General features: G+C 46.1%; 1 protein-coding gene across 4 annotated transcripts in view; it reads left to right on the plus strand.

Annotated features, from left to right (window-relative positions):
- The window catches only part of MYO5B (myosin VB), a 149134-nt gene that overhangs the window by 81971 nt on the left and 41616 nt on the right, over window positions 1–25547 (plus strand). For all 4 annotated transcript variants that reach the window (XM_010395385.4, XM_010395387.4, XM_010395386.4 and 1 more), the window contains exons 15-21: window positions 1788–1934; window positions 2547–2644; window positions 6477–6563; window positions 16210–16321; window positions 17805–18016; window positions 19812–19968; window positions 22728–22967. In XM_010395385.4, the coding sequence (XP_010393687.2) occupies window positions 1788–1934; window positions 2547–2644; window positions 6477–6563; window positions 16210–16321; window positions 17805–18016; window positions 19812–19968; window positions 22728–22967 (1053 nt within the window). The remainder of the gene's footprint in view (window positions 1–1787; window positions 1935–2546; window positions 2645–6476; window positions 6564–16209; window positions 16322–17804; window positions 18017–19811; window positions 19969–22727; window positions 22968–25547) is intronic.

The raw sequence follows: 25547 nt of genomic DNA on the forward strand, positions 1-25547 counted from the left end.
AATGGTTCCTTCTAGAGATGATCCCAGTTTCACCAGATTTGCATTATGCAGGCTGAGAGCTCGGCTCTGAGATCCTTCTCCAGCACTTATTCAGGAACAAGCGCTGCTGTTATTGATGGCAAGTGGATGGAGGGATCAGTGGCACTCCCAGCTCTGTTGAGAAGATATTTTGAAGCCCAAGATTACATCCAGGGGTTTTACCACATCATTAGGTGTGAGGTAGTAACACAGTGCCTGTGTTGGATGTCTTCATCAGTACATGTGCCATCCATACGTCCCGTGTTTGCAGGAGTCAGAGCATCCCAGATGGTGATGAGTCATCCACAACAACTGTCAGGATGTCTTTCTTCGGCATAGAGGGCCAGGTGAAGAACGTGGGAGCCTTTATTTTGGTAGGAGTTGAGGGAGCTGCAGAGATAGCAGTGAAAGCTGAGAGTATGAAGCAGATCCTTAGCAGGCCTGCAAGCAATTTGCTCATGCAATGCAAACCATTTCCTTCCCACAGTGGTGTTGAGGCTGCTGTACTAACAAGCTGTGAGAACAGCCTACAGGACAGGGCTGGAAGCGTTCCTGTTTCAGCCCAGGGATGTGGCAGAGAGCCAGGCAGCCCTTCACGGCACTGGGCTGTCTGTTTGTGTCTAAAAAGCGGTAAACCAGAGCACTCTTCCTGGGATCTTAATGGAAACACAACCAGGTTGGGCTTTTGGAGGAGCCTGAGGTGGGGGCAAGAGTGCTGTGCAGCTGCCACGGCCTTGTGCCAGTGGTTTTGGGGTGGATGTGTTGGGCATGGTGTGCTGTGGATCTGGGGAGTGTGGTTCTCTCCCTCAGGTGCTCCAGCGTCCATGCTGGGAGACATCGTGGGTGCTTTGGCAGTGTCACCAGGCTGGAGCCCAGCTCAGGTGGTGATACATCACATCCCACCTGCAGAGAGGTTTTCTTACATTTAAGGATTTCCCCTTGGAATGTAAGTGCAGCTGTGGCAGTAGCCAGTGTGGGTGTGTAGATGGATTCCAGATGTGGAAGTGTAACAGCCCTGCTAACCAGACCAGATTTACGGGGGCTTACTTAATATTCAGGTTCCCCAGCCTAATGTAAATTTGAATGCTCCCTAAATAATAATAATAATAATAATAATAAAGGTATTAACTGCATTTACCAGCTCACCTGTTCTCCTGTTTATGAAGCAGAAATGTTGCTGCTGGCTTGCCAGAAATCCCACACTTAGGGATCTGATGAGCTAGATGTGGTGCTTCCAGGGCTGTGGGATGGCAGTGCTGCTGCCACCCTGCTCGTTCACCTGAAAGGTGGGTAATTAGTGAGGAAGTGCTTGTGTTCCTCTATTGTTTGGAAAAGCAAGGGTGCCTCTGGGGCTGTGGTGGGAGCTGGCTGTCCTCGCAGGAGATCTTTTCCTGGGGTATGTGCTGTGCAGGCAGCATCCTTGCTGGGTCAGGGCTGGATGAACACCCTGAAACAAGGTCTTGGGAGCAAGAGTCACCTCATGCTCAGGAGGTTTTGAGCCCTCGCAAGACTTCAGCAATCCAGCCTCCTTTATTTTTTGGCTAATTCAATTTAATGTGCACATTTCAAGGTTTTGTGAACTACAGCACAGAATGGTCAATGGTCCTGCTGATGGTTTATGTAGACAACTCTTCTTGCTTTCACTTTCTTGCCCTTTTTCCCCTTCCAGGTTTAGGATGAGTGAGAAATGACCTGAACAATGGGAGTTGGGTGGGTTCATTCCCCAGTGAGCAGGGCCAGAGATGCTCAAGTGTTGCCTTTTGTTTTAGTATCAGATGGTAGCAGACTTATTCCAGGAAGAGGACACTGTGCCCACCACTGCCGTGGGAAAGGGAACACCCCGGATCAGCGTCCGCTCTGCCAGGCCAGCCTTCAAAGCTGCCAACAAGGAGCACAGGAAAACAGTGGGACACCAGGTAATGTATGATTTGAGTGAGTCAGTCAGCGAGAGAGAAATCCAGTTAAGATCTTGTTGCTTCAGTTTGAAGAAGAGGTAAATAAAAAGCTGTTGATGGTGGAAAGAGACTTTCCCACGATCCATGTTCAACTGGTGCATTTTGGATGGTTTCTAGCAGTGCCTCTGGAACAACAGGCTTGTGTAGTCTTGACTGAAAGCAGCTGAGATGTGGTCTGGGGAGGGTGGAGGCCACTCTGGGATTCACTGGACTGTGTCCCAATGTACTGTGGGGCTCATAAATTGAAACCACTTCAGAAAAGGAGCATTTTTCCCTGTGTGGGCAGTGAGAAAGTTCCAGAGGGGCACAGAGAGGTTGTGCTGTCTCCATCCTTGGAGATGTTTCAAAGACCCAACTGGGCAGAGACCCAAGCTTTGTTGCCCATGAACCTCTTTGAACTGGAAGCCTTCAACCCCCCAGTGTCTTCTCTGAATGCCCCCTGCCTTGTGCTGGGTCGGTGGCGAGGTTCACGCTGTGTCGCACCCGCACAGGTGGCTTGTGGCACCTGCTGCCTGGGGCTGCGGGGTTACGGCACCTCCATCCATTCTCAAGACGAGTGGTTTTGTCTTTCAGTTCCGCAACTCCCTGCACCTGCTGATGGAGACCCTGAATGCCACCACCCCGCACTACGTGCGCTGCATCAAGCCCAACGACGAGAAGCTCCCCTTCAAGTAAGTGGCACTGCAGATGAGCAAATGAGTTCAGCTTCATAGCTACAGAGCGTGCCTTGGGCTCTTCCTCCTGCTGAAGAGCTTGCCCCCTCCTTTTAATGTTGTTCCTGTAACTGGAAGGTCCATGTGGATTGCTGGAGTCACCTTTTTGGGTTTCAGTATGTGGGGTTCGTGCCTCTGAAATGAGGAATAATTCAGGTTCTAATAATTCATAGATACGCTCTGCTAATACTGAGCATCCTTGCTTTGCTGTAAGGGGGTCTTTGTGCAGTTTTCATCTTAGACTTGCATTGATTTAAATAATTCCAAACAGTGAAAAGAGAAAGGAATGAAAAAGCAGAGATAAACAGTGGGCTTGTAAAATGAACAAAAATGTCTTGTTCTTTCAATATAAATGTAGAAAAAGTAAAGACGTGACTTGAACTTCAGGCAGGTTTCCAGGTGAGCGAACAGCTGAAGCAAAAGGCCAGTCCTGATCTTCCTCTGTAGTTCAGAGACGTATCACAGACAGCAAACGCTGTGAGCAGGTAGCTGTTAGCCCTGGTCATGGATTTGTACCCGGTTTTCTTCCCTGTAACTCCAGGAAAGCTTGGCCATTAGTCTGCAGGGACCTTATAGATGCGATGTCCTCGAAAGGCATAAACTGCACGTGGTGACCTTTAAGGAAGAAGGTTGTAAATGTGATCCAGCAGCAGGGAGGCATTTCCCTCCAGCTGATCCAGTGCAGGCTGAGAGCTCCCGGTGAGCACAGTGCAGAGACTTAGGAGTCTTAGGACTTAGGAGTGCAGAGACAGCTCCAAGAGTGTCCTGAAAGGAGGGCAAAGCGTCTCTAAAGAGGCTCACCCTTGGTCATGATGTGCTGGTGGAGATGTATCCACCAGGAAGCCTCCTGGCTTGACTCTTTACCCATGCAAACAGCAAAGTGAGGGGTATTAATCATTGCAAGACATTCAGAAACTGGTTTATATTTACCCTATTTATAGAATCTGAGGAACACTGAGGTTGGAAAAGAGCTCCACGATCACCTAGTCCAAGCTGTGCCCGATGCCCACCTTGTCACCAGCCCAGAGCATTGAGTGCCACATCCAGGCCTTCCTTGGACCCCTCCAGGGATGGGGACTCCAACACCTCCCTGGGCAGCCCCTGCCAAGGCCTGACCACCCTTTCTCTGGAGAAATTCCTCCTCATGTCCACCCTGAGCCTCCCCTGGCCCAGCCTGAGGCCGTTCCCTCTCCTCCTGTCCCTGTTCCCTGGCAGCAGAGCCCGAACCCCCGGCTGCCCCCTCCTGTCAGGGACTTGTGCAGAGCCACAAGGTCCCCCCTGAGCCTCCTTTGCTCCAGGCTGAGCCCCTTTCCCAGCTCCCTCAGTTGCTCCTTGTAGGATTTGCTCTCTAAAATCGATTTGCTGATGTGTTAAAGTGGGATCTGGAGAAGCTGGGATGGCTGTATCTGTATTTCAGAGACACATGCTGGGAAATACACAGTGCTGGGAGGCATTTGTGAAGTGAAACATCATCAGCACTGCTCCAGGTTAGCACTGAAGTGGTGTCTGTAGCATTCAGAACACTTGGTGTTACGTTTGTTGTTCAGTGAGAAAACAAGTTTTCTCTTCCTAAAACATAATGTTTTTCAGCTCACAAGAGATTACATTTTTGATTAAAATGAGATGCTTACGCTGGAGAACAGAAAGGATGTAATGGCAGCCTTTCAGTACTTAGAGGGGCTACCATGAGGAGACAACCATGCTCTCAACAGTGGTGTGTGGTGGGAGGACAGGAGCCAATGGTCCCAAACTGACACGGGAGGTTCAGACTGGAGATAGGTAAACGTGGTTTTTTCTCCCTGAGGACTGTCTGTCAATGGAGCAGTCTGCCCAGAGAGGTTGTGCAACCTCCATCTGTGGAGGTTTCTATCAGTTTTGGCTGGATAAACCCCTGAGCTATGGATCTGCCCCTATAGCTGTCCTAGCTTTTGAACATAGGGGGTTGGACTGGAGACTTCCTCAGTCTCTTCTTCCTCAGGTCTCTTGCACCCTGCATTCCTACTTCACAACTTGCAAGATCTGTAATGGGGCTCAGGGGTGTCAGGCTCCCATCCTGGAGGACACCTTGGCAACCACACAGGGATGTTTGCTGCATCTGACTGCAGGCTGGATGTGAGGTAAATTTCTAGTGGAGAAGACTTCGAAAGAGAGATATGCCAGGGGAATACCTGGCTTCAGGTTGTTCCTCTGCCAGTTTTCCTTTTAAATTCTGTTTCAGGCAGGGTTTGGGATCTTTTACTTGGGTTTCCAGGCCAAAAACAGCCAGCCAGGTGCTTCTACCTGCTATGGCAAGGAAAAGGAGTTCATAATAAGGTGAATTTTCCCACTTTTAAGGTGATTATTTCATTACTGGAGCTGTTGCTGATGACTGCAGCTTCTCTGGTGATTGCATTTTACCCCACTGAGCAGGGCTTTGCTGCTTTGCAGAGTTTCCCTTGGATACAACAGAGATTGCCCTGGGATCTTCCAGGACTGAAGCTTACCTGTTGATCTGCCAGTCCTGTTTATTATTTATTGTTATGGAAATTGCACCCTTGTGGGTTCTTCCTTGAAGTGAGTGACAGCCCAGACTGATTTTTCACCCTGCACAGTGTTTGTGGTGTTGCAGTGAATAACTTGCTTGTAAACTTGACAGGTCCAGGGAATTTAAAAAAGCACAGAGGGAGAAGAAGGGGACTGTTTTTTTCATGCTGCTTTTGTACAGCAGAGAGCAGGCAGAATTATTCATGCAATCTTGACTTGCAGATGTAAATACTTTGGGCTTTCAGAAAGGGAAAAGCAGGTTCTCATTATATGAGAAGCTTTGTTCTGGAAACCTCACACAGCTATGGGCATCTGCATCATGTGAGTCCAAGCTTGATCCAAGGGCTTTTTCCAGTGCCTTCCAGAGCTGGAGAGCTGGAACCTCTTTGTGCATTTGGAGTCAGAGTGGAAGGAGGCAGCAGCCGTGGGGGATGCTGGTACCTGGACTCACTCTGTGCAAGGATAGTCTGATCTGGGAGTGGATTCTTGCTGGAATCCAGAGAAAGCACTGTCCAAGTATTCAGCTGGAAGTTGCCATGAGTTTTTTTGGCACAAATTGCTGATGGAAATGAGATGCCAGTGGTAAGAGGTGATGCAGGCTTTAAAGAGGAGGGCAGAAACACCTTGAATTTCCACATGGTGCCTACCAAAGTCATTAGTCTGGAACATGAGCACCACTGTTCTCAGTAAACTTAGTCTAGAAACTTGTGGGATCTGTTACTTACCTGTTTTTGGTATGGAATTGAATATATCAGACTTACTTTGCCATTGAATTTGATTTCTGCAAATATGTCGTTGCCCTTATAGCTGCAGGAGTAATACTGCCTGGTTAACCAGGCAGCTTGTGGTGGGGTAGCCTGTTCCCTTCTTTATTGGGATTGTATTGCTTTACAAAGCCAGGTAGATTTTGGTTGTAGGCACTAATTAATTGCAGCAGATGGTCATCCTATCCCAAGAATACACTTGGCATTGATAGCAGGGTGGTAGCAAGGTTTTGAGTAACTTGCAAATCACACCACCTTTGTGACATGCAGAGAAAAGGTGTGACATTTGTGCAGCCTGTTCCCAAAGCCAGGCATGGGTTATCCTGAGGTTTGAGAGGGAACGGCTGTGGACAGAAAGTATGGAAGTATGCCTTTATCAGCCACTACAGTAATGAGGAGAGGAGAAGGTAATTCCTGTCTCTGGAAGAGTCACTCTCAGGTGGGTTGGGGAGGTGGGTTTCCTTTTCATGGTGTATTAATGTCTGTCCTAAATCTGATTTCAGGTTTGATCCAAAGAGAGCAGTGCAGCAACTGAGAGCCTGTGGAGTGCTGGAAACCATCCGGATCAGTGCAGCTGGCTTCCCATCCAGGTACTGGGCTGGGAATTCCCTGGGCTGTGCTGCTGCTGAGAATTACTCAGCAAGTTCATTGTACCCCATCCCTGGCAGTGTCCCAGGCCAGGCTGGATAGGGCTTGGAGCAGCCTGGGACAGTGGAAGGTGTCCCTGCCCATGGCAGGGGTGGCACTGGATGGGCTTTAAGGTCCCTTCCAGGCCAAACCATTCTGGGATTAACTGAGGTGAGGGAGGGAGAAGAAAACACTTGTGTTCTTAGGACAGTGTTTATTTAGGCTGGTTTATATCCAGGATAGATTTTCTGCTTTTTATATATATATTTTTTTCATTTTGCAAAACCCCTGTTATGTCCTGGGTCCCTCAAATCTAAGAGATTCGTCATCAAGCAAAGAGCTGCAAAGTGGGGCTGACAGAGCATGTGTTGTGCTGTGTTCAGTGTTCCAGCTGGTGCTTTCAGTTTGGTCCTGAGAGGCAATTTGCTCTGATGAAACCTCTGAAAAAGCTGATGTCTGGCAGACAAAGGAATCCAGCTTTGATCCCGTACCTAGGTGGACATCAAGTAACAAAACAACAGCTCTGGAAGCAAGCACTGCCCTAAAGGACTTTTTCTCTGCTTGCCTGAAGTCCCTTCCACTGTTCAATTTGCTTTTCTTCATGTTTTTTTCCCTGGCTTCAGACATCTGCTGCAATCCTTATTTCAGCCAAAAAAAATTTTGATTCTACTTGCAGAGAAGGAAAATAAGAGTTGTAAATAATTGTTGTAGACTTTCACACCGCACATCCAGAGCATCCTAAGCTTCAAACTCTTTCATCATAAAAAAGGAGGGTTACAGGTGGTGTGGCTCCTTCTGATTGTGACATAAAATTCAAAAGAGGATTTTAAGGCCTAATAAATCAGAAAACATAGACTATACATAAGTCCTGAAGATGACAAGGGCAAATAATTCTAAAAATGCATCAGCTGCATTTTAGTGCCAAGCAGCTTTGTGTTAATGTCAGCAAAGCCATCAGCCTTTTTATATGGAACAAAGAAGTTATAAATAAGCTCAGAGAAGAGTCGGCTTAGCGTGATGTGGAACACCATGAGAAACTCCCTGTTCTGGATTTTGGGGAGGAGTGTGCTGCTCTCACCTCCTGCAAAGCTGCAGAGGGTTTCTGGCAGCCGAGGGCAGCAGCTGCATGTTGAGATGAGGCGGCTCTCCTGCCCTTCACCTCTGTTGGCCAGTGACCTCCATGGGCAGGCCAAAACTGGTGATGGGGTTCTCCCTGACCAGCTGAGTCCAACTACTTAAGGAGGAAGAAGGGAAAATAGAAGAAGAAAAGTCTCACAGAAACCAGTTTCTCTCTGTCCTCTGCTGGTGTAGAAGGGTGGAGGTCTGGGTCCTCATGTTGGGAGCCTGACACTGTTAGAAGACCCAGCATCACCTTTGGCTCTCATCTCTGAAGTCTTGAAGGCTTCTGTGGAAGTAGCAATAAAAAGCTCCTCCTACATTACATGATCACTAAGCCGTGGTGAGGAATTAAAAATTCCAGCCCATGGGTTGTCTTTTATTACCATCTTTGTTGCTGGACCAACTCTGACAGTCCTCTTGTAGGAAAAGCCCTGAAGCAATGAAAAAGCTGGGTTTTTTCACACAGAAGAGGCCACAGAAAAGCAGTTCTTTGCTCTCCAAGCAGGCAGTCACACTGCCCAGCGCAATCTGGGCCCTGGCTCTGCCTGGTGGGTCCCAGGAGAGCTTGGGGAGCTCTGACCTGAGCTGTGTGTTTTTTGAGGTTTGTTACTGGTCTTGTCATGGCTGCACGGATACCCTGTTCCTCTCCATTCATTATTATCCTACAGATTTGTAGTGTTTTTCCATTTCCATTAACTGCAGTTTAGTCCCTACAGCACTGAAATCAGTGTAAAATTAGTAACTGGGGAGGGGGAATGGAGGGGAGAAACCTCTGCAGCACCTGGAGACCAGCCAGGCTCTATTGACAGCAGATAATTGACCAGTGCAAGGACTTCTCCACCCTGACACAGTCTGAAGTGATGCTCTCAGCTCTGCTTGCATGCTTTTGGTTATGAGATCTTTTCCCAGGATGCTAAAAATACAGGACTCTTCCATCACTGCAACTTGTCAGCTCTTGTTCTTCCTCCAGGGACAAAAAAAAAAAAGTATGCAAAAAGCTATTTCAGCCTTTCAGAGTGACCTTCTCCAAAGTTTGTGATGCTTGAAGGACAGATTTTTGTATAGTTTAATATTTCTAGGAGATAATTGTTTATAGGGACAGCTGTGCACTAAATAAAATACTTGCTTTGGGCTCTGGTAGTTCTTCACCTTCCTTACTCACAACATTCCAGTCTTGAAAATCCAGACCCAGGAGCTGGACAATGTCATTGAAAGATTGTGAATAATCTGTGCATTAAAATTGACTTTACAGACCAGCTTGGGAAAAGGTGCAGTTTTACTTGTGATCTTTTCATCACAGTGTGCATTGATTATTCCTCTGTATTTCCTTATGTTTTGAGACAAGTTGATTTTATATTGCTTGATTAAGGATAAAACCAAAAAGGAGAGTCATTGCTTTAAATTTAAACCTCATGTGAAGGCTCTAAATTTGGAATACTTTAAAATAATAATGGAAAACTTGATCTTCATGACTTTTGCTTCGCTTGGGTGTAAGCGATTTACCTGTAAAGCAACAGGGAATTTCCAAATTTGTTTATCTCAAGGTAGGTTTTATACAGAAACAATAGAAAAACTCTTACTTTCATCCTGTAATGGTTACCTCTGAATATATTCCAGCATATTGTCACAAGAGTAACTTCTGAAGGTGGTGTGGCTTTGAGTCAGAGATCTCTGGATAAAACCACCTGCTGCTGAAGAGTTCAGTGGTTTGAGTCTTTAATAATTTTTTTTACCTCTAAGAAAAGAAATAATTTTTCATACAAGTTGTAGCTGTTGAACCCGTGAAAGTCACAGAGATCTGAAGCCTTGGGCTCCCCACTTAGGGTGTGCCTGGGTTTATTTTACCATTTCCGTGGTAGGCTGTGCTCTGGCTGTGTCTGAAATAAATTGAAAATGTATCATTTGCTTTTAAATGTTACACAACAGTTAAGAAATGTATCTGTTAGCATGTACATAAATGACTGTGATGAATGGACTGTCTGGGGTGCGTGTGTAGTAAATCTATCATCATCTTCCCCGGGTAAAGCGTGGAAGATGTCTCTGTGCTGTAAAACCATTCATCTTCTTTACAGAAACTGGCTGCATAGAGATGAATCTACAGAGAACTAATTGGTGCAGATCTCCATGAATAACAAAATACTCTTTAAAACAAGATTTTAAATTGGTTCTCTCAAAACTGTACGTTTTTTTCCTGCTGGTTATGGTGGTTTCCAAGTCAGTGGTCCAGCAGCAGTGGTCTCCCACCATGCCATCACTCTGAATAACCTCATCACTGCATTTCTCTCTGAAATACTCTCATTGTAGTTATGTATTTATAGTTTAAGTATCCTTGGCATTTGGCTGCTTCCTCTGGTTGCTGGAGCTCACTGTCAAATGCAGCATTTTTGTATCAATTCAGTGTGAAATCCCAGCTGCTAAACTCTATAAACATTAAACACTTACAATTGAAAACTGTCATGGACATCCTTGGATATATAATTTTTTTTTTATAGAATGTGCCTTTAGCTGTCTGGCTGTCATTTCAGGATAACAAGACCTACAAATTGCTTTGGCTACCAACAGTTCTGTTTGCCCACTCCCAACAAAGGTGTAATATGTAAATGGAGGGGTTTTCCCCCCTCATTCTTCCCTTTGAATATATTCCAGCTAATTTCAAGCCAGGCCAGCCTGCATGTTTTAGAGCCAACTGAAAGGCAAATCTGTTCTGCTACAGTAAACAAGGCAAGAGAAATTTTCTCCCTGAACTGCAGTTTCTAAAAGAATTTGTAGTGGTTTGGTCTAAAATACTCATTACTGTTTACTTTCTGTGAGATAAGAATTAGGAGAAAAGCAGAGCAGGCACTAAACTTGAAAGAATATAAAGAAGTTTATTAACAGACCTAAAAGAAGAAAAAAAAAAATCATACCACACCTTCAGAACTCTTCTCCTCCCCCCCACCTTCCTCCCTTCTCCCACTGACAATGTAAAAAGACAACCCTTAAGATGTTCAGTCTGTTTACCACTTCCATGATAACCTTGTTCAGTCCATTTAGGAAGAGGAGTCTCTCTTGCCCATGCTATGAAAACATTATCACAACGAGACAGCCGCCCACGTTGGTTCTCTGCTCGCATCATGTGAGAGTCCCTACCCACGACTTGCAGCTTTTCCCACAACTGCCTTCGAGGGTCCACTCTTGAAGGTTTTTGGGGTACAATTTTAAGGTTGAGCCGTTCAGAAACAAAAGTTCTCTTCACCCATCTCTGGGAGCATTTCATCTCTAAGAACAGAGGCCCTTCTCCTTCCCTGGGAGCAAAGGGTCTTCCTCATCTTCATCTTTAGGACTGTCTCTGGGAGCATCTCTAGGAACTGAGGTTTTCTCCTTTCCCATTTGGAGCAAAAGTCCTCATCGCTTCCATCTCTCCCTGTCCAAACTTCTCATGAAATTACAGCTGCTTCAGCATCTGCCTATCTCAGCGCAGGTGCTTTTGCTCACAAGTACAAGTTGAATGCTCCACCCCCCCCGCCTTCATGAAATTACAACAGGATACTCTGATATATCATAGCTTTACAACAAAATTTCAGCTTTAAGCATCTCCTCTTTCTCTTCCCTCAGGTTTTCAGCTCTTCACAGCACTAAAAGGGTTAATCTCCCCCAGGCCTTGCAGCTGGAATGTGGCTTATCACTGTTGGTCACATGATCTTTGCTGGGCAGCGGTGCCGCTTCAGCTGAATCTTGGCAGCACTGGAGAGGGGGAGCCGGGCCTCTCCGGCTTGCACATAGCGGGGCTGTGGGGGGGTTCCGCGGGTGGAACAGGGCCCATCAGCTCCAGGATGGCCGTGGCCCGGCCCCCACATGGGCCCCGCAGCCACCTGTCCCAGTGCCGGAAACGAGAGAGAGCTCTTCCCGGGGTTTGACTATTATTAAATGTGGATCACAGAGGCGGTCACAATTTTAAGTGGCTTAAAAAATTGTCCATATTCAAACTGGCCAGCTGATAGGTTCTGTCAGGTCACAGAGGAAGCTGTAAGCACCCCTTTGCAAGAACATCACTTCCGAGACCATGCTTTGCTAACCCATGACAGAATTTCATGTCAAATCTTGGCTCAGAGATTGAACCTGCACCCCTCCAAACATGTTTTGGCTCCTCTGGAAAGATCAGTATAGTCCAGCTCCTTCCTGCTTAAAATATTGACCCCTTCAGGGGAGGATGCCACATGATGCTGCCAGGATTTCTTACATAAAACTGGGTTTGCTCAGCACCTGGAATGGTCTTGGGTGATGGGGACAGTGAATTTGTTTACCCTGAGTGGAAATATTTCACATTCAGGTATTTTAAGGCACCAAAAGAAACCATATTATGGTTAAGAGTTTGAAGCTTTTTTGACCTATTACACTCCTTTCAGTTGTTCACTCAGTGCAGCTGGTGTAACATGGCTGTAATAACCCTGAAACAATGGGTTGTGGATATTTTGGGCAGTTGCTGACGGCTTGGAAAGATGCTTTTTGGAGGCTTCCTTCAATGTCACCCCCAGTTTTCTAACCACGCTCTCCTTTTAATTTGACATTGTAATAAACCCAGCTGGCTCTGCTCAAGTTCATAACCCCTCGATTTTGGGCAGAAGCAGCCCCTTTTCTTTGCACCTGGCTGCATTTTTGTGGAAAACATCCAGATCTGGTTTAAATTACAGAAAAAAAATTGCTTTATCTGTGGTGTGTGCTATAGCTTATTCCCTCTGTTTCCTGCAGATGACAAAGATTTTGCTGGGATGACCAAGTCTCAGGCTCCCAGCCAGGCATCCTCCTTGCTGCTTGAGCCCAAGGAGGGTTTTTTCCACAGGCAATAAAAGTTATTTTCCTGCATCCTTCCATTCCTTTTATTGCCTTTTGCCCTTGGTGACCTGTGCTGACATCAAAGCAAAATTCAGCTGTTTGAGGTTGGCTTGATCTCAGTTTGAGTAGCATCCGCCCCATCCTTTGTGCCTCCTTCTTCCTGTTTCTCAGTTGTGCAGGTTAAAAAATCCCCCTGGTTCCAGCTCTTTTCTCTGCACCACTTCTCTGGATCTTAAAACTTGATAATAATATGGAGTTGTATTTATTTAGTGTCCCTTGGTGGTTTCCAGCCCCCAGCACTGAGATTGCACATGCTGTGTGTTGTGTGGCAGCATCCCAAGCACCTGAGATCTGTTTTTCATGTGACACCTGTCATCAAGTTGAACTTGCTATGGGAGGTGTACTGTTCCCGAAATCTTTCCTGACTTGCTAAGCTGTGGGGTAACATGGCACATCCTTTGTGTCCTGCTGGGAGACAAGTATGTCTCCTGCTGGCTTGGCAAGTATGAAATAAGTTTTCTTTTTTTGTTTTCTTTTTTTTTTTTCCGCTTCCGAAAATGAAGACATTGTACCTAAAAAAGTAAGATGGGCGTGCAGAAAAGTAATTTAAAAAGTGTGCAGCAAAGCACTGAGCTTCAGTATTTCTGCACTCCTTTGCAGGGCTGAGGGATCATGTTTGTTTCTCTCCAAGCACATAGTTGTAAGGAAATTTTATACAGCTTTGAGCTTTGAGTGGTTCAGTGAGGCATGTTACATTAAACCTGAGTGCTTTAATTGTTCCTTTCTCCTGGGAGGATTCTGTAGCAGCACCTGTGATCCCCTGCAGCTTTCTTTTGCTGGTGAACTGGTGGCAGATATCCCAGTGAAACTCCTGATGGGCTGGCTGAGCCCTGGCGTGGCAGAGCTTTTGTCTTGATGTTCCATGGACAATGATACAGGAGCAGTGTGGTGTCAGGGCTGTCATCTCCTGATAACTCAGTGAGGGTGGTGAGAGCATGAGTGAGGCAGTTCTGTGCCCTGGGGGTGCAGCGTGGGGCTGGGAACCTCTGGGAGATGTGGATATGGGGCTGTGGATGCCACCAGTCATGATAAACACCTTGGCAGAAACGAGGGGGTGTATTCCCTGACACTTCCAGTGTCTGATGTGAGACTTACTCCTGAAAAGTGAACCATTTATATTAAGGATGGAGGCAGAAAATCAATTTTTACCACCTTGGGAAATGAGAACAACAGGCTCTGGAGAAAGACCCACTGCATAGTGACTTACGATCTATTTTTAAGGGATTCCTGCAGGTGTCTGACTCTTGTTTGTGAGCAGCTGTGGGATCTCCATCTCTGCCTTGGTGCTGGAAGATGATGGATTTTGCTTTCTGCCCAGCTTGGACCTGTGCCCTGAGTTTCACGTTCTGCCTCTTCCACCATCTGTTCTTTGCTGGAAGAGCCTGGGTGGCACCTGCAGGGTGATTTTTTTTCTCCAGATATCAGCAGTTAACAAAGTCAGTGCCTGAGCTGACACTGGCAGGATAATGGGAATACTCCCTCCTTCTCTCTTTCCCTCTCCCAAGCTTTCCCTGGCTCGAGCAATACCTGAGCCAGGCAGGATGTCTCCAGCCTTGTGTGCTTGGCTGGGTGCCTCAGGCACTGCATGCTCTGCTTCTCCTCTCAGGTTTGATCTGGAGCTGTGTAAACCCCGGGCGTGCTTGAAATGAAAATGGGTTTTATCTGCACAATGCAAAACGGGAAATGTAATTATAAAATGGAGGCACTGAGGAAGCAAAGAGAAGGCACATTTAAGTTAAACCCTACAGGACACAAGCTTGTAGTCTTGCATAATCTTTGTATTCAGTTTTCGCCCCAGAGGGAGCTCCTCATAGCCAGCATCTTAGTTTATTTAGTGATAATCCAGTACTTTTGGTTATTTGAGGGTGGGTAGCAGTAGCTGCCTGGCCTCAGGACTAGCCCATGTAGACAGGAGTTAAATCAGCACTAAATCTGGCTGCTCCAGAACTAATCGGAGCATTTTGAGCATGGGAAATCCTCTCATCACAATTTCCCTCATGCTTCTGCCTCCAGGAGCCCCCCCCCCTTTTGCCTTTGGTTTCAGGCTCAATCCTAAGGGTTCTCTGGTTTTTGCCATCCCATATTCTTTGCCAATCCATGCAGGAGTTACATGTGGCTTCCCAATCCTTAACACTTTTTTTTCCTTTTTCTCTCTTCACTCCCTTTGCAAACATTTCCTTTGGCTTTACTCTTTTAATTAGAGTGTTGCTTTTAATCAAACTGGCTTTCCTCCCATTGCCTTTTCTGAAGTGAGACAAAACTCTGTTGGTTGTGTATTTTGAAATCAGCAATATGCCTGTCTTAGCAAATACCACAGCTTCCAACCTTCAAGGTGTTTCATGAGAGATGGCAGCAGCTGGAGTAGATGATTGTGCAGGTCCCTTCCAACTGAACTATTCTGTTTTATGAAGTTATTTTGTAGAGCTGGCAGCTGTGACTGCTCAGGTGGTCTCTCTCAGCCTCACCACTGCAAACTGGCCAAGACCTGTCACAAGCATTGCTCTGGCCCTTTGCAATTTATTTTCCCTCCCACACTTAATCCCCGGAAGTGGAAAAATAAGAAGAATTTGGTGGAGTAATGCAAAAATTAAGGTATGCTTGGGGCTTCTGGGTGGAGGGGATGTTTCTGTACGGCAGCTCTTCACACAGTGTGTTCTCATCCTGGTGGCCAGAGCATCCATACAGGTGAGGATCAGGTGGTTTTGTTGAGTGAGGGCAGAAATCAAATTCTCTGTGGTTCTCTCCAGTCTCCCTTTGACATTTGTTATGCGTATTTTGATGAAATATCAATGGTCGTTCTGGACATTGCTGGAAAAGCCTAGTGTTAATTAAAAACTCAGGTTTTGAGGGGTTTATAACTCACTGTGTTAATTTAGAGAATGCTGAAACTTGGCAGATGCTGAAGCAATTTCAGGATCCCAGTCTGCAGGCTCTGCATCTATCACCAGCAGCAGGACATGATATTTCCTAGCAGTAGGATACAATGCTCTAATTCCTTCAATTAGTGTTGCCTGTTTGGAAGCTTTGCTGCTGGAGACAGTGAGGCATCTTCCAAGGGGCTGCTTTGTCTTTCCAGAGCCAAAAGATTTTGTGTTTGTTTGAAGGGCATCAGTCACAGACCTCAGCATGGAGCAATTAGTGAGTCAATTGATTCAAATTAATTTTCAGTAGAGTTTGAGAACACAAAAACCCAATGAATATCTATGTGATTCATTGCCTGTAACTTTATCAAGATTGCTTTTTAATTTTTGGTTTTGGGCAGTCAAGAGATCTGTGATTTCTCCAAAGTTAGATTCTCCTTTCTGACGGGAGCAGCATTGTTGCATTTGAGTGGTAGAGAACAGCAGATCGGGAAGCACATCAGGGGTGAAAACAGGGTGATCTGTAGCCTTTCTGTTCCAGGCTAGAAGGGCCCTGACATGATCATTTAGTGTCTGAGATTGGGGCCAGGCTGGGGGTGAGTAGCTCCTTTTGGGTGGCTTTGGTCCATGCTGAGGGTAGTGGTGAGAGATCCCTTGAAATATTTCACGTTTTGACTTGTCTACGACTCCCAAGCACTTTATTTTAATGAAATAGTGCCCAGCATGCAGAATAACCCAGTGTGTGCTTTGCTTTCAGGTGGTCCTACCCTGACTTTTTCAATAGGTACCGCGTGCTTATGAACAAGAGAGACCTCTCTAAGAACGACAAGAGGCAGATCTGTCAGACCCTGTTGGAAGACCTCATTAAGGTGAGCTGGGACCAGATCTTTGTCAATGATTTTAAAAGCACAGAACTCATGGCTTTGATGTGGTCTGAAATTGCTCCAGCTTCACCTGCTGCTCGTGCAGATGCTTCTGCACCCCAGGCAGCCTGGGAGTTTTCCCAAAAGGAGGGAGTCTTGCGAGGAGGTGGCAGGAGAAAGTGGGACATGGCATGTCTTGCTTGTGGTGAAGAGGAACAAATAATTTCAGTGCTGGTGAAGTCCAGAGTTTGCTGTCACTAGCTGCACATGAATGACTGGTCACTTTAAAAAAATGTGTCCCCCCAGCTCCTCCTTCTGGTTTTGCCTAACCACAGCTGGAGCACATTTCAGAGGTCCAGCCTGGGACAACATCATGAACCTTAGTCAATCATGAAATGCCTCTTTGCACAGATGAGTGGGAAAAGTGCAGTAAATGCCATATCTTGATGTGTGGAAGACTTTCAATGGCCCTGTGTGGAAAAGGCATCCCACAGATTGGGACTTTTTTACCATAAACTAATCAGAAGGTTTTGCCACCTCTCCTTACCAAAATTTTACTACTTGCTTGTAGGCATTGTTTTTAAATTGCAAATGTGCACGCAAAGGTTTCTTGCTGTTGAGTGGCCCAGAATGTGCCCAGCACCTTAGACAGGTTTTAATGTTTGATCTCTTGTTTTCCTGTGGGATTTTGAGGGATTTACCCAATTGGGTTTCTCTTTTTCCTTTTTGCACCCAGTGTTTCCCTTGGCTGCAGAGTCTTTTGCAGTGCGTGTATGATTTGTAGATGTAAGCATTCATTTTCAAGAAAGAAATCTTTAATCTTTGTGAGAAAGAAATCTTTTTCTGGAAGTGCTCTGGTGTTGCATTTCTAGTCTGGTCTAGTGGAAGGTGTCCCTGCGCATGGCAGGGGGTTTGGATATACATGAGGTTTAAGGTCTCTTCCAACCTAAACAATTTTGTAATTCTGTGATTTCTCTATTTACATAAAACCCAACAAATAAAAAAACAAACAAAAAACCGCAAACAAAAAAACCCGCCAAACCCCAAAACCAAACCAAAAAAACCAGGACCACAAAAACCCAAACCCCAGTAACAACAAAAAAAACCCCAAAGCCAACTTACCAAAAGAACCCCCCACAAACCACAGAAAATCCAACCCAAAACCCCTTCAAAATTTGTGTAAATATATGGAGTTTAAGACTGAGTCCTAGTGCTGCATTCCTTAATGGGTATATATACGCTCAAGTATAGTAAATCTAATAAGTCTAATGATATCTAATAATGTCTAATAAGTCTAATAATCGAGTAAGTCTAGTAATGGAGTCTAATAATATCTTCATTACCCAATTAAGAAGAGATGTGAGTTGATAAATTTGATTCAAAGTGGTGTTTTCACTTTGTATCTACTGATCAACTTAAACAGAAAACAAAAAGAGAACAAGTAATGTTTGCCTTAATTAAATGTAGTTTCTTTTATGCTTTTGAAAAGGATCCAGACAAGTTCCAGTTTGGCCGTACCAAGATCTTTTTCCGTGCAGGCCAGGTGGCATATCTGGAGAAACTGCGAGCAGATAAGTTCAGGGCTGCCACTATCATGATCCAGAAGACGGTGAGGGGCTGGCTGCAGAGGACCAAGTACCAGAGGCTGCGACGAGCCACACTCGTCCTGCAGCGCTATGCCCGCGGGTGCCTGGCACGCAGGTGGGTCCTGGGGAGCCCCAGAGAGGGGCCAGCTGGGAAGTCAAGTGTGAAAACACCTCTGCTCACCTGTGTTTTCAATCCTTTGCATCTTCTAGATCTTAAACTTGGGGGTTGCATAGGAGAAGCTTTGAAAATACTCTGCTTGCTTGAAAGCAAGATGCATAATTTGCGTGTGGGTAGCACTGTGGTGAGAGTTTCTCAGCTAAAGTCAGGACTTATTTCTGGCTCCTCTCCCCCAGTTTTGTTTAAGGGAAAGAGGTCAAAATTCTTTGCCCCAAACTGGTTTCATATCTACATTAGTTTAATTTCTGGGTGCTGGGCCAAGGTCATAACGTAGACAATCTGGTTATAATGAGATGAATACAGTACTCTGAAGGATTTATGTAAAAGTGTTTCATAGAACTAATATTTTCCTGGGACTGCCTTTGGTAAAGGGCATTTAGATCAGCCAGGGAAGAGCTGTCTAGTTGGTAAGCACTCTTCCCCTGCAGGGACCAGGTTTGTGCCTCTGTGATGTCCAAGGGGAGTTCTCAGGATTGACTGGCTGTATCCTTTGTAATGAGGAAAATCACTCCAAATCACTGACAGGGGGGCTGTGTACAGTAGAGAGTAACAGAGCTCAGAGTTGACTCGTTCTGTGCAGGAACCTCAAGCTCCCTCCTGTCAGTGGCTTGCTGGGGTTTATGTAGGTAACACTGCTGGAGAGTGAGCTGCTGGTGGCAGGTGTGGAGGTGGATGTGAGGGAGCAGTGAAGCAATGGAACAGTATCCCAACACACTGGCCACCTCCCTTCTTGTGCCCCTTATTCAAGTCAGACAATCAGCAGAAGAACATCAGAGATACCAGCTGAATTCGTGGTGGTGTGGTTGTGAAAGGGGTTGCTGCCAGGGAGAACCAGCTGCTGCAGAGTTTCTTCTACATAATTTTTCAGTTTCCCTCTTTGTGCAGGGTTTGTAAGGTTGGATGGCATTGGAGTAACTGCTGCCTCCTCTTTTTGGAGGCAGACCATCTCTTATCCTCTTCAGTAAGCCCTGGCTCAATGGGTCCTAATGAGAAAACATTTACCTCAATCAGAGGAATATATAAACCAATCCGATGTGGCTCTTAGTTTTGATACACTTTTCACAAAATAAAAGAAGTGGATCAAATTTCTGAATAATGCTGCATGCTGAGAGCAATAAATGAATCATAAATTCAGCAAAACAAGCTAATTATCAAATTAAATGGAAGGTTTATGAGCATTTATTAACCGGTGTAACAGCAAATTGAACATGAGTTCAGCTGGAGAATGGGAGAAATGTGGTGTGGAGTTGACCACATCCATCATTATTTACTGTCTCTGAATTGCTCGAGGCTCTACTCAGGAATGTTGCCAAAGCAGTGTACACCAGTTTAAATGCCTGATCAGTTTGCTGCTGTTTTCACTGAGTCAGTAGATACCCTGAGTGACATGTGCTTTTTATAGTCAGGGAAGTGATGGAACCAACCCGGGCGCTGATTGGCGCAAGGACGCAAGGCAGAGAGTTCAAACCAAGGAAAACCTGGGGAATACTTGGGTTTAATGCTGTTTGGGAACAATGAGGTGTGCTGATTTGTGGTTCCAGTGCTCCTGGGTTCCATGGCTGCTGTCTGGTAGCATGGAGGCTCTCTTAGCCCAGCTGTTGGGGTGCTCATTCCTGAGTACCATCAAGCCACACTGGACAAAAGGTTTTCCTCTCTGCCTGGTTTAAAACTTACTGCAACAGGAAGAAGTGGAGTTTAGTTTCCCCGCTGACCTTCCTCCTGTGCATTGCAGGCTTGCTGAGCACCTGAGGAGGACGAGGGCTGCCATCATCTTGCAGAAGCAGTACCGAATGCTGCGGATCCGCCGGGCTTTCCAGAGGATCCGCAATGCCACCCTCACCATCCAGGCTTTTGCTCGGGGCATGTTTGTCAAGAGGATTTACCACCAGGTACACCTCCAGGAGGGTCTTTGCATGAGGAGAGCCTTTATATTTACTTCTGCGATGTGTTTGTTGTGGTGTTGTTGATGTTTGTGAAGCTGACAGCCCCTGGTGTTGCCGGAGAGTGGACGGTGACGGCAAGCTTTGCTATTTAAAGCTGTGCGAGCAAAAGAGATTTTGGCAGCAGCACCTCAGTGGAGCAGCTAAATGGAGTTAGTCACTGTGGTGCTGGGAGGCATTGTGGAGATCTGGAAATGTCATTTGATCTAACCTACACTCTGCTAAAACCTCCCTGTCCCACTGGGTATGTGTCAGAGCTGCATGCAGGGGCTGCTCCCGGTAGGGTGGGAAGACAAGGAGGGTCTGTCATGGAAGGTAATAAGTCATTTATTGATAGAAATATCTCTTCAATTAGTTCTCTCCTTTAGCTTTCTGTGTTAAACCAGGAGCTGGACACAAAGAATTTAGAGTTTGATGACAGCGGTGATACAGTGAGAAATCATTGAATCTAGGGGTGGTTTGGGTGAAGAGACCTTAAAGATTACCTCATTCCACCCCTTGCTGTGAGCAGGGTCACCTTCCACTGTCCCACATTGCTCCAAGCCCATCCAGTTTGGTCTTGGTCACTTCCTGGGATCCAGGGGCAGCCACAGCTGCTCTGGGCACCCTGTGCCAGGGCCTGCCCACCCTCACAGACAGCAATTCCTTCCCAATATCCCATCCAGCCCTGCCCTCTGGCACTGGGAAGCCATTCCCTGGGTCCTGTCCCTCCATGCCTTGTCCCCAGTCCCTCTGCAGCTACTATCTGTCAGGTAACTGAGAACAGCTTTGGGGAATCTTCTGTCCACTGCTCAGATCCAGCACTGTGCTGGTAGTCACCTAAACTGGTGCCTAACTGGGTTGTGGGGCTACTCCAAGAAGTGAGAGGCATCATGAGGGGAAAGCCTGTTCCTGGGAATAATTGAGGTTACCTGGACACCTGGTGACCTCCCAGAGAGACCACAGTTGTCCTTTGAGACATGGCAGCTAGTGATAAGGAATTTGGGCTGCCACTGCTTTTTCAACATCTATTTTTTAAATTGGAAGCTTCTGCAGTGGGAGGCAGCTGGTCCAGCAGTTAAACTCCCTGAGATTCAAGGCCACCCAAATCTTAACAAGGTATAGAAGTTGGCTGAAGGCCATGCCTCTCTAATCTGAACACCCTTAATCTGTGGAGCACCTGGGTATAGATGTTGGATATAGGTGTTAGTTCCAGTGCATGTTCAGTGACAGATGCAAGGCTCTGGGTGACGATCTCTGGGGTCAGGGCATGCCCAGCGTCCACCAAAATTTTGCTGTAAAGCTGAAATAAGTCCCCAAGGCGATGCAGTGGGGTTTCTTCTACCTCTTTGGGCATCCCTGGCTTTCCTCATTTATGAATGCCAAGGCGGGAGACATACAAAGCTTATTTCACTGTAATTCTTGCTGCATCCTAAATTCACATAATCCCTTTATTCTGAATTAAAATTCGCAATTGCAAAGAAAGCCTTAGAGTGAAACAAAATATTTGTAAGAGGAGCTCATAGGATAACCTTTTCTGAGACAACTTAACCCAAACTAGTAACAATAAAGTGTCTTGCAATCTTCAAATTCTCCTATTTATTTCCTTGGCAGACTGAAGCATAAGGAAGGTATTAACAATGTGCTGTTTGTATCTCTAAAATGTCAGCCTTCAGTTATAGAGGACAAAATTGAACTGCCACTGACTGACAAGATAGCTGTAAATTTTGGGGAAGAAATTCAATGCAAACATGCCAGAAATTTCATGAAAACAAATACAAATTACTAGGAATTGAATCATGCTAGAGAACTGGCTGCAGACTGTAGTGAAAGAACTCACGGTTTTATTTGAAGGTTATCCACCTGATATGAAATCCCACCAGGACAGCATTTATCTGCAGTAAAAATTATCATAATGCAGAGGTGGAACACAGAAAAAATCTACAGATCCGTTCTGGTGTGGGTTATATCTGATGCTGAGGGGCAGTAAATTCATTGCTAAGTGTTGGTGTGTCTGTTAATGACTGTTTATTCTGGAGCTGTGGCTCTGGTCGATCTCAGTGCTATTCTGAGGAGGTCCATGAAGTTGCAGTTAGGCCCAGATGTCACCTGCTCCCACCAAGTCCTCACCAACCAGGATCTTACCTCCTCATGTCAGTGGCCAAGCAGTGAGAGAAGCCAGGCTCCTAAGAGAGGTCTGGGTGTGTCCTGTCTGCATCAGTTGAGCACAGTGCCTGGAGAAGCCTCCAGGAGCAGGGTTTGAAGTACTGTCCATGAAAGAGAGGGCAAAACAACAGCCTCCGTTTCCAGCCATCACGCCCTGCACCTACCAGGACATTCCTTGGAGGAGAAGCCTTTTCCAAGGCAGTTTGGGAATTGTTTAAGTGTCTGTTGCAGCCAACCAGAGTTGCTGTTACCTGAACAGGTGACCGTCCAGGAATGGCCTTAAGCTGAAGGAAAGATTGGGAAGGAATCCTTGGATGTGAGGGTGGGGAGGCCCTGGCACAGGGTGCCCAGAGAAGCTGTGGCTGCCCCGAGAAGCTGTGGCTGCCCCATCCCTGGAAGTGTCCAAGGCTGGGTTGGATGGGGCTTGGAGCAGCCTGGTCTAGTGGAAGGTCCCTGCCCATGGTGGATGAACTTTAAGGTCCCTTCCAACTCAAACTGTTCTGTGATTCCAAAATTCTGTGCCTTCTCTCTGTTAACTGTCCCATTGTGCCAATGTTTTGCAGATGCTGATCGAGCACAAGGCCATCATCCTGCAGAAGTACGTCCGGGGCTGGCTGGCCCGCGTGCGGTTCCGCCGGATCCGGGCCGCCGCCGTGGTGCTGCAGTGCCACCTCCGGCGCCTCAGGGCCCAGCGCCAGCTCCGGGCCCTGCGCATCGAGGCGCGCTCGGCACAGCACCTCAAGAAGCTCAACATTGGCATGGAAAACAAGGTGGTGCAGCTGCAGAGGAAGGTGGATGAGCAGGTACATCCTGTGCTGTGCTGGGACAGGCTGGGCCCAGCTGCTGCTTTGTGCCTTTCTGTGTTGTCCGGGAGGGGTCATGGTGGTGGCAGCCAGGCATTTGTAAGGGTGGGACACAGAGCTTGCTCAGGGAGCTGCACAAGATGCAGTGGAATTGTTGTGGGAACTGCCCAGCAGGGCTCGGAGGGGGAAGATAAAACGGCAGTTTTGGAAGGTGTTGCTTGAAAACCCAAGGCAGCTCCATGTGGGATCCAATGTCACGGGTTTGGGGCTGGATTGCCCTGCTGTGCGTTTTGCTCTGTGAGCACTGAGGGTGCAGAGTGTCTGCCACCACTGGTGCTATGAACCATGTGTCTTGAGAGTCACATTCCCTGGAAGATGAATAGCAATTTGGGTAAATACTATACAAAGTAGTTTGAGCATGTTTGTGTTGCTAGACACAGCAACTCTCCAGGAGTAAGGGGAGGGGTAGGATGGTGTGATGTGACAGATCCCTGCATTGGATGACTTGATGATCTTACAGTGAGTATTTGATCACAGGGACATCTTCATCAGTTGCCACTTGCCATTAATAAGCTGCCGAAAAATGGTTTTACTACACACTTAGCAGAATAGTTTTTCCACCTACTAATATGTGCAAGTTACTCTGTTAAATACCTTCTGTGTTGCTGTACAAGGAATTGAGGGGTGATCATAAGAAATTTTGAGTGGGACCTAGTTGTATTGACTGATACCAACAGGGAAATTCATATCCACTTGTATCCTTAAAGTGGCTTCTTACAGGCGGGAGAACATTCTCTTCAGTCAGGACAACTCCTTATTTGTAGCACCAGTTAGTGGCAATTCCAGTTTATCATTCTGGGATGTTGTCAGGGACCCTTGTCCGTCCCACACAGCTCCCTCGCCACCTGAAATCTCCTCAGCTCTGTATGACGTGAGCAGTCCTGTGATGGTGGTGATGACGAATGGCTCTGTGGTGGCTCAGATAGTGCGGAGTCAGGACACACAGGGGTTTGCATTGCTGCGGTCACTCTCACTGCAGTGTTAATTGGCTGCAGTGCATTAATTCCACAGCAACAGAGTTCAGCGCTCAAACCCTGGTGTTTAATTTTAAAATGCCTGTTTCCATACTTAGATTTTGCTAACAGTAGCTTAGGAATGGAAAGCTCTCATCATAAGGTTTGATACGACCTTTTATCCAGAAGGTAATTTGGTGGAATTAAATAGGATGAGTAATTCCAGGTCCAGGTATTTTGGGCTGAACTTCTGCGAGGAGTGTGAACATCAGTGTTGGATCTGCTGGGCTGCTGGACTTGGCACTGGAACATCAGTAGTGTTTTTTAGTCTGTATTTTTTCCAATTTCCTTGCTAGGAGAAGTGTGGGAGTGGAACAATAAAGGAAAAAAAAACCCCAGTGTTTGATTAACGCTGGCTTTCCTGTCAGGGGTTATGAAAACAGCAGAAGGATCTGCTTTAGGGAAGGAGTCATGGAGAGCTTTTAACCAGGCAGAAATAATGGTCTTGAGCTCATCTTGCTCTCCCTCAGTCTCTCCACAGACCATTTTGAAGGGTATTCTTTGATGCTTTCTGTGTAGCTTTTGCAGGAAAGAATTCCTGCTCTGGATTACATGTGGTGTTCTGTCCAGTGAGCTGACTTTAACCATCCTTCCAGGGCTGCCAGGTTTCTGTGGGATGCTTTGGAAGTGCTAATGAGCACCGTTCCAGTAGATTTTGTTTTCAGTGCATTGAATCTTTTTTCTGGCACGGTGCATTTGCTGCATCGTAGTTTCCCTGGAGGATCTTGCTTTCAGTTCTTGCTAATCTATAAACACAACCTTTGAAAATACCAATTAACTTTCTAAGAAAAAAAGTATATAGCAGGTAACCTGGAAAGCTGCAGTTGTATTGGTTTTTTTGAGTAGCTGTGGAAAATAATGTTTCTATTTCTGCTACTTCAGCTCATGCATGAGTAGAGATGTAATCCTCCCTGTGCCCCTAAGGAAGAGATTTTTCTTTGAAAACATTAAAACCTATTATTGTATGTCAGCCTCAGCTCAGATGCTCTGGCATCTGTAACTGGAATAATTTAATTAAGTTTTTTAATCAGGTAAGGGATTTTTTGCACACACAAGAAAGATTCTGATCTATTTTGCTGCAAAACATCCTCATTGGAGCACTTCCTTTTCTGTTTACATTGGATCATGGTTTTTTCCTGTTTCTTTTTTTTTTTTCTTTCAATTAATTTTCTTTAAATCTGTTTGTTGGAATTGCCTGAGAGACTTTAAGGCTGGTACCTAATTTAGTGTTCCATGTTCATGTAGCCAATATTTAGGCACACTGTGAGCTCTCTCTACACTGTCTCTGCAAGCAGCCCTATCTCCATAAGCATTTATTGTGAATAAAACTAGTTTGGGTAACAGGAATGATGAATTTGTTGCATCTGCCTTTGGTAGCAAAATAAACTCTAGTTTTGTTCACAGAGCCTGGGTTGAAACCAGGACTGTCTCAGATCTGCAGGGTTTATACAGATAGTGATTGAAAATAAAGCAAGTTCAAGTTTAACAGGGTCTGTTGAGCAATCTC

The sequence above is a fragment of the Corvus cornix genome, chromosome Z (assembly GCF_000738735.6).
Source record: "Corvus cornix cornix isolate S_Up_H32 chromosome Z, ASM73873v5, whole genome shotgun sequence".
NCBI classification, from domain to species: domain Eukaryota; kingdom Metazoa; phylum Chordata; class Aves; order Passeriformes; family Corvidae; genus Corvus; species Corvus cornix.